Here is a 12,202-nt window from a genome sequence, read left to right as displayed (position 1 = left end):
TCATCTTCTATATGTTTTATATTTGTGTTGCTCTTACAGACTTGGAGTCAGTAAATCCATCTTTCATGTTGGTTGTGAATGTTAGGAAATGTCCACTAGATGGAGTCCAAACACAAACAGCTCTTCCCTCAACACTGAGCAGCAGTTTACTAAATTAAAGCGAGCAAGTGTCATGAAAAGTCCCAAAACCATCACATCTGTCCCAGCTGTTGTGACCCATTTTATATCTTATATACGCTTCAATTCAGTCTAATCATTTTCAGTGTCAACAGCATGATGACGAACTATAATCCATAATCAAAGTGAGTCATTTTACAGGAAGAAAATGTCAAACTTCTCTGATTCCACCCTTTTTACTCCTCTAAGTAAACTAAATCTCTTTGAGTTGTGAACAAAACAAGAACATGCTGTGCGTACTGTGAAGCGTGATGGTGCAGGCACTGGACAGAAACCTCCTATTAGTTCACCTCAAAGGGGAAACAATGAACTGAACTTTAAGCTTCAAGACTTAAATGCAGGATTAGTATTGAAACAGTAGAGCAGGTGGATTGTGACACAGGCTGCAGCAAAAGAGGGAGCAGCCTGGCTGAAGTCACTGTTAAAATGGGTAAGAGCTTAAAAAGAGCCTCCTATAGTGAGTGACTTTTATAAGATGTGATAATGGTTCTGGTATTTTCACGTGTGAACTAATGCTTTATCATGTGAAAAGAAAATAATGTATGTGAACTAGACAGTTAAGTGATTCTTTTTTCAGTGTGAAATTCACATTTTCTCAAGAGATTTACATGCATTCATATCTGAACTTGACACAGAAAGTAATTTTCCTTTTTTGAAAATCAAATATTACATTCACATTTCCACATGTGAATTACAGATGTTGACACATTTTTTTCACATGTGGATCAAAGTTTGTATCTCTTAAATCAAAGTGTTTTTGCTTTTAGTTAGTTAACAGCCTGGGGCTCTATAATCATCTGTTCAGACTATTTAAAGTGAATGTACTTCTCACTGTATTCATGTGAAACTGACCTATATATTTTTTCTTCTTCTATCAGCAACAACCAGATGTGTGTTTGTTTAAAACCACACAATGACGTGCAGCATTTTGGAAGCACTGGTCGCAATCTCAAGTGAAAAACACTTGTCATCACACCAGCTGTTTTCCTCAGACAGCTGCTTGTCTTTGGGAGGAGTCTGTGAGATAACATGCTCATGTAAGCAAAGCCTTCTTTGTCATGTTTGAGATCATGTACAATGTAAGAGGGGACCTAGCAGCCAATCAGAAATGAGCTGTCTATTTTTATATCATTAAAGGTCCAGTCACTCCAAGATGGCAATGAAAAATCTAAATACGGCCTGAATAAGCTCTCATCTCTGTTGTCTTCTCACCCAAAAGCCTTTAGCTATAAAGTAATTTTTTTTAAAATTGCCTGCCAATTTCCAGTTGTGTAAGGCAGCAGCTGAGCACACTTCCCTTGATATCAGCTGAGCAACACGCTGGATAAACAGCTTATCTATTTGTTCTTTTGAGGGGCTCCACCCTCACAGCTGCCAGCTACAAGTCGGACGAGCCGGAGACGCCTGCAGTGAACTGGCACGAAACACACAAACTCACTTCAGTCGTCATGTTGGAGAGTTACCAACTGATAAACAAATCTATTAATGTTGCAGGGCCAAGATTTAAAATCTGTCTGAATATAGTGAACTGGGGGAAGACCAGTCATGGAATGTTATCTACTACTTTTACTCAAGGACTCAGTGTTGTAGAAAAGTAGCCAAAGTCAGTCTTGAGTAAAGTTAATATATTGTGTTGAGATATTACTTTAGTAAAGGTGAAAGTTTTATAGTATCTTATATCTAATGTACTTTTGGCAAACACTTAATTATCAAAAGTACAAGTAAAAGTTAATTATACATACTGTATATTTTCATGTATGTTTGTATATATTGGGTGCTTTTTTTCTGATTACTGAAATCATTTTTTTTTTTTTTTTAATTTTATCTGATTGACAATAAAATGAATTAATGAAAGATTAACTTCTTTGGCTCCGATGCAACATGTAATCAGCTAAGAAACAAAGTACTGTTATCAAATACTTACTCACTTACTCTTTTGTAGATTTGGATTCAAATATGTTAACCATGTTCATTTGATTTCATTAGTTACTTCACAGACTGAACGCTGCATCAGAGCCACAGTTTAGCTGACTCTAGTAAACAAACATATAGATACATATCATCTATTTTCACTCCTATTATTGTTACTTTTACTGACAGACAATTACTTTGATACTATAGCATATTTAATAACAGACACTTAGACTTTTACTCACTTTTTTTCACTTTTACTGAAGTAATATTCTAACATGATGCTTTAACTTTTACTCAAGTGTGACTTGTGTGTACAGCCTGTCTGACCAGACAGTAACAGCTGTAGTCAGACACTCACGGAAACACTGTGTTGTCTTTCTTTTGGTAAATTAATTAAGATGTTGCTCAGTAATTGCCTGAAAGTTCCATTTGTGCAACATCCTGTGATGAAATTGTTACATGCTGCCCTGCCATAACAAGTAGTATTCTGAAATAAAGATTCAGATATATATAAAATAGAGACTCCATACACTAATACCAAACTATTATATACTCTGACATTAACAATTCAAGTTCCAAGGGATGATCTCTTCTGTTATCTCTCCTCCAACCTGCGACAATCACTTGGACCGCCTTCCCCGGCCTATCTTGGGGGAGGTCCCGGGTGTGTCCCTGCTCTGCTTCAAGCATAAAAACCTCTCAGGGTCTGGACTCGACACGACATTCGTCGGATACTCAATCAACAGGCAAGATGACCAGTCTCACCGCTAAGGACAAGGACAGAGTCAGAACCTTCTGGGCTCAGGTGTCTGGGAAGTCGGAGGAGATCGGCAGCGAGGCTCTGGCCAGGTAAATATGAGCAACACCTGAAGCTGCTCCAACATTAACTGAGTCGTTTACAAAGGCGCTCACTCTGGTGGTTTTGTTTGGCCAGGATGCTGATCGTGTACCCGCAGACCAAGACTTACTTCGCCCACTGGAAGGACGTGAGCCCCAACTCTGCCAATGCCAAGAAGCACGGAATAACTGTGATGGGTGGAGTTGCAGATGCCGTGAGCAAAATCGACGACCTGAAAGGAGGTCTGCTGACCCTCAGTGAGCTGCATGCCTTCACCCTGCGTGTGGACCCTGCTAACTTCAAGGTGCGCAGCCACAGTGATCAAAAAGCAGCTGTAATCTAGAAGAAGTGCTCCTTAAACTAGGACTCCTGCATCTGCTGCACCTGTTGTTAGCGCGCACTCATGTCGCTATCCTGTCTTCTTTTCACAGATCCTGTCTCACTGCATCATGGTGGTCATGGCCAACATGTTCCCCGACACCTTCACCCCTCAGGTCCATGTGGCCATGGACAAGTTCCTGGCTGCCCTGGCTCTGGCTCTGGCCGAGAAATACCGATAAACTGCAGGATGACAGCGCAGCATGAGCTTTCACTGCAGAATGATCAATAAAATGCATGAATGCAAACGAAACAACTGTTGTGTGCGCTTCATTTGTGAGGATTTGGTTCATGTGGATCAACGACAAATAGAGTTAATAATAATTAAGCCAGCACATGTTACACTTCACACTGGAGCTGAAACAATTAGTAGATTAACTGATCGATCAGTAATAGAAGATGCACTTGATGTTACAAATAATATACTTAAGTTATATTTATAATACTATCATCGATCAAAATGCAGGGAGTGTCATGAATTCTTGTTCAGCGTTAGCAAATGATCAGGGTAACAGATCATCAGTTAAGTGATACTGATTCACATAAATTCATATGCGAACAATATAAAATGGATTCTAGTTACGTTAAACTTTTAATTTAGATTCGCTCAAGTTCACGTTCTCATGGAAACATCAAGCAAACATTACTTATTAAACATAAACAAATATTAATTTTACACAAATAAACGTTTATGTGGTTGAAATCCTGCCTGTCTTTATTTTGGCCCTCAACAGCCTCCATACATAGAGGTGTTACCATGACAACCTTCTGCACTGTAGATGTAGATGTGTTATTTCGGTTTTTTTGAAGCTGTGTGTGTGTGTGTGTGTGTGTATATATGTGTGTGTGTGTGTGTGTGTGTGTGTGTGTGTGTGTGTGTATATATATGTGTGTGTGTGTGTGTGTGTGTGTGTGTGTGTGTGTGTGTGTGTGTGTGTGTGTGTGTGTGTGTGTGTGTGTGTGTGTGACTTTATAAAAATCTTAAAAATCTTAAATACAATGTCAGCCATGAAAAACTACTTTATGGTTATTTATAATTATTGCTGATGTTGTTTTCCCCTCAAAGACGTTTGCTTTGTTTCTTTATTTCAATCATACGACGGTGATTCATCATTGTTACTTGGCTTTTGTATTTAATCTGGAGTGTCATTTTCATATTTAATAAAGTATTCTAAATCTGAATTCTGAATCTGAATATTTCTTTTTCAAACATAATCTATAAACTGTTTCCACACGTCATCAACGATCTCGTCTCTCTGAGCATCTGAAGGCTAGTCCTTCTTCTTCATGTTGACATGAACAACTACAGACGAACAACTTTGTTGAATTTGCTGATTGTTTTATTTGCCTTTCAAACAAAAAACAAAGAGCTTCGATGGAAATGACTGATTTGATTGGATCATCATGTGATGTCTTCTCTTGCAGCTCTCTAGTGGTACTGTCTTCCCAGGGAGTTGACCACCACAGCCAGGAACTTCTGGAAAGCTGCCTGAACATCACCGGTGAACTCTTTGCCCATTTTTGCAGAAACCACGATGGTGAGGCAGTCAGAGAGCAGCTGCAGCACAACAAGCGTCATGAAACATCAGCATGGAGGTAGTGCGTAATTCTTCACTGTGGATGACATGGTGACATGAGTTCAACAAGACTTACCTTGAAGTTATCAGGGTCCACATGCAGCTTCTCGGAGTGCAACACGCTCAGTTCGGCATATTCGTCCTTGATGCTGTCCATGTTCTTCACGGCCCGGTCCAGACCGTGGAGGATGGTTGTTCCGTGTTTTGCAACCAGTGGGTTTCCAATGATGGCTGTGGCGTTGTAGAGGTTTCCAAAGTTCCCGAAATACCTCTGAGTCCAGGGGTAGACCACCAGACACCTGAGGACACACGCAAAGAGGTCAGCCTTACAGGGAAAGATCAAGAGAACAAATAAAACACACACAACGCGCACAATAAAACACAAGAACCACGGATGTGTCACCTGGACAGAGCTGCAGGTCCAATGATCTCATACTCCATCTTGGAGAAGATGTCGGCGATGGTGGCGCGCTCGAAGTCTGTCCATTCAACCATGTTGTCGGTTCTAGATTTTCTCCTGTGCGGGTCAGAAGATCCTGTGCTCAGCAGCTCCAGATGGTGCAGCTTTTAAAGCCACTCTGCTCCCCTCCAGGATGCCTCTGATTGGATGGGAGATGGACCGGCGGTGTTGTGGATTATCACAAAAGCGATAAGAACAGGGCGGATCTACGTCGCTTATCTCGTGGAGACAGACGGAATAGTTGTAGTCTGGCAGTGAAGCCATTCAACAATGCAGTGTGATGTTAAACAATGAGCCTCCAGCATCAGTGACTTCTCGTTGTGTTTCAGAGGACGAATCCTGCCCGCACACTCCCGCATCCACCATCAGCACCTCGGACAGCGACCTTTAAACTTTCAGGGGGGGAGAAGCGCAAACTGCACCTGAACATGGAGTCGTAGCTCTGCTTGGTTCTCAGGACGCCAACAAGTTGTGTTACAGAAGCTCACACATACAGATAAAGTCACAATAGATCAATAAATACAAGAGGAAAAAAAAAGAAAAAAGAAATGCAGCTTCAAATCTGATTAATTTTGATTCATTTTCACTGGTTGAACACATCAGTCCAATCGTATTTTAGTGAATCTACTCTTTCAGTTATGTCCATTATTATGTGTTAATTGGACTTTATACATTTTTTTTTTTTTAAAAATGCAACATAAAGACGTTTAAAATTCCATCATGAGCACGTCTCAGAAACTGTTTTAGAGTTTACAGATGCTTCAGATGTTAATTAAAGCCTTATCAGTATTTTGAAATTGTTTCTATTATATTGTTTAATCTGCACTGAGCTATTTTTGTCGCTTGACTAAGATCAACATGTATACTTGATTATGCACGATGATTATACAACTTGTAATTAGGTGAAATGGCCAAATTACACAAAATGACAATTTCTACATATTGCTACTTTAAATTTACAATTAAAGTTATGCCTTTTGTGTATTTCTGTAAACACTGATGTTTATCTCTTGTAATCTTAAAACATAAAACATAATCTGCAGCCTGCTTACCTCAGTCATAGATTGTTTTCTAATAATTGCACCATGTGAAACTCTTTCCTGTCTATCTTCAGTTTTTTCTATCCAATAAAGGCAAAAGGTAAAAATATAAATCTTTCAAAGAAAGTTTCCAAAGTTTCCGATGAGTGCTGATAATCTAATAATACACGTGTTTATGAGGCAGCTGACACTTATACAGTCTTATTAAAACAATAATGTTATTAAGCTCATTATAGGGACTTTTAAATAACGCTTATAATAAGGACCTCGATATGAAGTGTCATACAGAGGCTGACTCACTTTGAACTTCAGAAATGTTCTTAAACATGATGAGAATGATGTGGCGACATGAGATAGAACTCATTTATTTGGTGAAGACCTCCTTCCTAGTTAAAGTCTCTTACCTACAAAGTTCTCTTCCAGAGCTCCCTTCAGTTTCTTTTTTTAACTCATAATTTCATATTTAATATGTGTTTTCTCAAAGTGGTGAAATGATAAGAAGGTCCTGAGTCACCATGAGAAGATCTCAGCTGCACCGCCTTGTGCATCCTATCTTGGAGGAGGTTCAGGGTGTGTCCCTGCTCCGTCTCAAGCATAAAAAGCCCCTCACAGTTGAAACTGATCACAGCATTCAGCGACTCACAATCAACAGGCAAGATGACCAGTCTCACCGCTAAGGACAAGGACAGAGTCAAAACCTTCTGGGCTCAGGTGTCTGGGAGGTCGGAGGAGATCGGCAGCGAGGCTCTGGCCAGGTAAATATGAGCAACACCTGAAGCTGCTCCAACATTAACTGAGTCGTTTACAAAGGCGCTCACTCTGGTGGTTTTGTTTGGCCAGGATGCTGATCGTGTACCCGCAGACCAAGACTTACTTCGCCCACTGGAAGGACGTGAGCCCCAACTCTGCCAATGCCAAGAAGCACGGAATAACTGTGATGGGTGGAGTTGCAGATGCCGTGAGCAAAATCGACGACCTGAAAGGAGGTCTGCTGACCCTCAGTGAGCTGCATGCCTTCACCCTGCGTGTGGACCCTGCTAACTTCAAGGTGCGCAGCCACAGTGATCAAAAACCAGCTGTAATCTAGAAGAAGTGCTCCTTAAACTAGGACTCCTGCATCTGCTGCACCTGTTGTTAGCGCGCACTCATGTCGCTATCCTGTCTTCTTTTCACAGATCCTGTCTCACTGCATCATGGTGGTCATGGCCAACATGTTCCCCGACACCTTCACCCCTCAGGTCCATGTGGCCATGGACAAGTTCCTGGCTGCCCTGGCTCTGGCTCTGGCTGAGAAATACCGATAAACTGCAGGATGACAGCGCAGCATGAGCTTTCACTGCAGAATGATCAATAAAATGCATGAATGCAAACGAAACAACTGTTGTGTGCGCTTCATTTGTGAGGATTTGGTTCATGTTCTCTGAACAAAACTTCATTATTATTATATTATATTATATTATATTATATTATATTATATTATATTATATTATATTATATTATATTATATTATATTATATTATAACATATGACATTATTACTATTATCATTATTATTACTGTTTTTGTTTTCATTAATGCCATTATTGCTGGTGTTGTTTTTGTTATCATTATCATTATAAGTGTTGTCAATTATGTTACATTGAAAGTGTAATATATCAAACTTCACAGTGAATGTTCGCAATGACGCAGAAGACCAGAAGGAATTAACAGCCTTAAAAAGACACTTTTGAATCTCCAGTGCTTACAATACCATCAGGCCTGCTCTACTGGATGACAAGCTGATGGCGACGCTGGTGGATCTCCCCTGCACAGACTTTTTGAAGAGCAGGGGCGAAAATACAGCACGTTCTCGCCACTGAAAAGGGCACTTTAGCGTGCATAAAAAGGGCAGTTTATCATGTTTTAACCAGCCAAGGGGGCAGTTTAGTGTGTTTTGCCAACCAAGAGGGCACTTTAGCACATGTTTTTGCTCCCAAGAGGGCACTTTAGTGCGCGTTTTGGCTCCCAAGAGGGCACTTTAGCACGCATTTTGGCTCCCAAGAGGGCACTTTAGCGCATGTTTTGGCTCCCAAGAGGGCACTTTAGCGCGTGTTTTGGCTCCCAAGAGGGCACTTTAGCGCGTGTTTTGGCTCCCAAGAGGGCACTTTAGCGTGGATTTTGGCTCCCAAAAGGGCACCTTAGCGCACGCTCTGGCTCCCAAGAGGGCACTTTAGCACGCGAGGGGGGCAACTGCGAGGGAGGCTCTGCTCCTTTAATGTCTACTGGACCAGGCTGAGGATGTTTTATGAGTCTGTGGTGGCCAGAGCTATTCTGTTTGCTGTGGTGTGCTGGGGCAGCAGACTGAGAGTAGCCGATGCCAACAGACTCAACAAGCTGATCAGAACGGCCAGTGACGTTGTGGGGGTGGAGCTGGACACTTTAACTGCAGTGTCAGTGACAGGAGGATGCTGTTGAAGGTGCAGGCAATACTGCAGCACGGCTCTCACCCTCTCCACAATGCTCTGGTCAAACAGCACCTTCAGCCAGAGACTGAGTGCTCCTAAATGCACCACTGAGCACCACAGGCAGTCATTCTTACATGTGGCCATTAAACTGTACAACTCCTCCCTCTGACTATTGGACTCAAATGGCTATTTATAAAACAAACAAACTATAATTACTCATTCTCATTTCATCTATGTATTCATCACTGTATATTATATTTCCAGATTGTCTACTTTATTATTGTATTATTCTATTGAATATTTTAGTTCATCTAATTTTTATTGACTATTTTACTGTTGATTTGCATTTTTTTCTTTAGCTCTTGTTTCCACTGATGCTGTATTTATATCCTACATTGCACAGAACGTCTGGAGCAAAAACTATTTCTCCCCAAGGGATTGCTATAGTATTCTTATTCTGATTTCTTTAAGTCTGATGTTCAGTCTTTAATTTAGTCTTTACATCTCAAACACATTCTTCTTCATGTTGACATGAACAATTACAGATGAACAACTAGATGAATTTGCTGATTGTTTTATTTGCCTTTCAAACAAAAACAACGAGCTTCGATGGAAATGACTGATTTGATTGGATCATCATGTGATGTCTTCTCTTGCAGCTCTCTAGTGGTACTGTCTTCCCAGGGAGTTGACCACCACAGCCAGGAACTTCTGGAAAGCTGCCTGAACATCACCGGTGAACTCTTTGCCCATTTTTGCAGAAACCACGATGGTGAGACAGTCAGAGAGCAGCTGCAACACAACAAGCGTCATGAAACATCAGCATGGAGGTAGTGCGTAATTCTTCACTGTGGATGACATGGTGACATGAGTTCAACAAGACTTACCTTGAAGTTATCAGGGTCCACATGCAGCTTCTCGGAGTGCAACACGCTCAGTTCGGCATATTCGGCCTTGATGTTGTCCATGTTCTTCACAGCCCGGTCCAGACCGTGGAGGATGGTTGTTCCGTGTTTTGCAACCAGTGGGTTTCCCATGATGGCAGCGGCGTTGTAGAGGTTTCCAAAGTTCCCGAAATACCTCTGAGTCCAGGGGTAGACCACCAGACACCTGAGGACACACGCAAAGAGGTCAGCCTTACAGGGAAAGATCAAGAGGACAAATAAAACACACACAACGCGCACAATAAAACACAAGAACCACAGATGTGTCACCTGGACAGAGCTGCAGGTCCAATGATCTCATACTCCATCTTGGAGAAGATGTCGGCGATGGTGGCGCGCTCGAAGTCTGTCCATTCAACCATGTTGTCGGTTCTAGATTTTCTCCTGTGCGGGTCAGAAGATCCTGTGCTCAGCAGCTCCAGATGATGCAGCTTTTAAAGCCACTCTGCTCCCCTCCCAGATGTAGGACGCAGGGTGTGGGCCGGACCAGAGCTGGTGTTGATGTCCAGTAATGATAAAGGTGCCTGCATCGGTCAGATTGTCCATTTAGAAGACCAGTTCAAGACTGTGGACAAGAAAAGACAACAAATTGATGAGTCATGTCAACATGGCTGTAGTGGGTTAGGGGTACTTTCATATTGGACCAGGCTTCAATAAATGAATAAATAAATAGATAAATACATTAATTAATACATAGATAAATAAATAAATAAATATATCAATATATACATTAATTAATACACTGATAATAAATAAATGAATAAATATATTAAAGAATGAATGAATAAATAAACGAATAAATAGATTAATATATACATTAATCAATACACAGATAAATAAAGAAATAGATAAATAGATCAATATATATGCATTAATTAATACAAAGATATATAGATAAATGAATAAATAAACGAATAGATATATTAATAAATAAATGAATAAATAAATGAATGAATGAATGAATGAATAAATAAATAAATGAATAAATAAATAAATAAATAGATAGATAAATAAATAAATAAATAGATAGATAAATAAATAAATAAATAGATAAATAATTAAATAAATAAATAAATAAATAGATAAATAAATGATTGAATGTACGAATAATTGAATGTATGAATAATTGAAAAACCCAATGTTTCTGTCACAGTCATCTAAAAAGAAACTGAAACAAATATTTTTACTTTTGTGTTTTTTTATTGACCATCACCTTTGTGAATGATAAGAAGGTCCTGAGTCACCATGAGAAGATCTCAGCTGCACCGCCTTGTGCATCCTATCTTGGAGGAGGTTCAGGGTGTGTCCCTGCTCTGTCTCAAGCATAAAAAGCCCCTCACAGTTGAAACTGATCACAGCATTCAGCGACTCACAATCAACAGGCAAGATGACCAGTCTCACCGCTAAGGACAAGGACAGAGTCAAAACCTTCTGGGCTCAGGTGTCTGGGAAGTCGGAGGAGATCGGCAGCGAGGCTCTGGCCAGGTAAATATGAGCAACACCTGAAGCTGCTCCAACATTTGCTGAGTCGTTTACAAAGGCGCTCACTCTGGTGGTTTTGTTTGGCCAGGATGCTGATCGTGTACCCGCAGACCAAGACTTACTTCGCCCACTGGAAGGACGTGAGCCCCAACTCTGCCAATGCCAAGAAGCACGGAATAACTGTGATGGGTGGAGTTGCAGATGCCGTGAGCAAAATCGACGACCTGAAAGGAGGTCTGCTGACCCTCAGTGAGCTGCATGCCTTCACCCTGCGTGTGGACCCTGCTAACTTCAAGGTGCGCAGCCACAGTGATCAAAAACCAGCTGTAATCTAGAAGAAGTGCTCCTTAAACTAGGACTCCTGCATCTGCTGCACCTGTTGTTAGCGCGCACTCATGTCGCTATCCTGTCTTCTTTTCACAGATCCTGTCTCACTGCATCATGGTGGTCATGGCCAACATGTTCCCCGACACCTTCACCCCTCAGGTCCATGTGGCCATGGACAAGTTCCTGGCTGCCCTGGCTCTGGCTCTGGCTGAGAAATACCGATAAACTGCAGGATGACAGCGCAGCATGAGCTTTCACTGCAGAATGATCAATAAAATGCATGAATGCAAACAAAACAACTGTTGTGTGCGCTTCATTTGTGAGGATTTGGTTCATGTTCGAGTTGATCGACAGTGAAGGCTCCAGTTTCTCCTGTTCTCTGCATTGTGGATGAAATATCTCAGGACTGTCGTCCTGAAAAATAAAGATTTGATACACTGGCCCCCTGTTAGAAAACTGGAGAGTGCAAAATACACAAGATAGTTACATATTTTGTCTCTGCACAATTCTTACATTTTCAAAAACCTGCAATGTTTCAAATCAGTGTTAATTTATTCTCTATGTGGCATCAATTGTTTGTTACATAGAAATATCTCAAAGATTAAACTCAATGATGTGTGAC

The 12,202-nt window shown here is 40.9% G+C and overlaps 5 protein-coding genes across 5 annotated transcripts; 3 read left to right on the top strand and 2 right to left on the bottom strand.

The window, feature by feature from the left end:
• Positions 1 to 2,776: 2,776 nt before the first annotated feature.
• Positions 2,777 to 3,557, top strand: LOC119013944 (hemoglobin embryonic subunit alpha-like). Its single transcript, XM_037088864.1, has 3 exons — positions 2,777 to 2,940; positions 3,026 to 3,233; positions 3,361 to 3,557. Exons 1-3 carry the CDS (start codon positions 2,843 to 2,845, stop codon positions 3,487 to 3,489), a joined length of 435 nt encoding a protein of 144 aa, XP_036944759.1. The 5' UTR covers positions 2,777 to 2,842; the 3' UTR covers positions 3,490 to 3,557.
• A 1,025-nt stretch (positions 3,558 to 4,582) lies between these two features.
• LOC119013923 (hemoglobin subunit beta-like) lies at positions 4,583 to 5,814 on the bottom strand. The gene is made up of 3 exons (XM_037088828.1): positions 5,288 to 5,814; positions 4,961 to 5,183; positions 4,583 to 4,865 (listed from the first exon to the last, which is right to left on the bottom strand). The coding sequence occupies exons 1-3, from the start codon at positions 5,377 to 5,379 to the stop codon at positions 4,737 to 4,739; spliced, it is 444 nt and encodes a 147-aa protein (XP_036944723.1). The 5' UTR covers positions 5,380 to 5,814; the 3' UTR covers positions 4,583 to 4,736.
• Positions 5,815 to 6,986: 1,172 nt separating this feature from the next.
• Positions 6,987 to 7,759, top strand: LOC119013943 (hemoglobin embryonic subunit alpha-like). The gene is made up of 3 exons (XM_037088863.1): positions 6,987 to 7,139; positions 7,225 to 7,432; positions 7,560 to 7,759. Exons 1-3 carry the CDS (start codon positions 7,042 to 7,044, stop codon positions 7,686 to 7,688), a joined length of 435 nt encoding a protein of 144 aa, XP_036944758.1. The 5' UTR covers positions 6,987 to 7,041; the 3' UTR covers positions 7,689 to 7,759.
• Positions 7,760 to 9,447: 1,688 nt separating this feature from the next.
• LOC119013934 (hemoglobin subunit beta) lies at positions 9,448 to 10,179 on the bottom strand. The gene is made up of 3 exons (XM_037088851.1): positions 10,042 to 10,179; positions 9,715 to 9,937; positions 9,448 to 9,619 (listed from the first exon to the last, which is right to left on the bottom strand). The coding sequence occupies exons 1-3, from the start codon at positions 10,131 to 10,133 to the stop codon at positions 9,491 to 9,493; spliced, it is 444 nt and encodes a 147-aa protein (XP_036944746.1). The 5' UTR covers positions 10,134 to 10,179; the 3' UTR covers positions 9,448 to 9,490.
• Positions 10,180 to 11,114: 935 nt separating this feature from the next.
• LOC119013935 (hemoglobin embryonic subunit alpha-like) lies at positions 11,115 to 11,879 on the top strand. The gene is made up of 3 exons (XM_037088853.1): positions 11,115 to 11,256; positions 11,342 to 11,549; positions 11,677 to 11,879. Exons 1-3 carry the CDS (start codon positions 11,159 to 11,161, stop codon positions 11,803 to 11,805), a joined length of 435 nt encoding a protein of 144 aa, XP_036944748.1. The 5' UTR covers positions 11,115 to 11,158; the 3' UTR covers positions 11,806 to 11,879.
• The last annotated feature ends 323 nt before the right edge of the window (positions 11,880 to 12,202 follow it).

This window comes from Acanthopagrus latus, chromosome 23, assembly GCF_904848185.1.
Source record: "Acanthopagrus latus isolate v.2019 chromosome 23, fAcaLat1.1, whole genome shotgun sequence".
Lineage (NCBI taxonomy): Eukaryota > Metazoa > Chordata > Actinopteri > Spariformes > Sparidae > Acanthopagrus > Acanthopagrus latus.
This window is presented reverse-complemented; position numbering and strand designations above follow the sequence as displayed.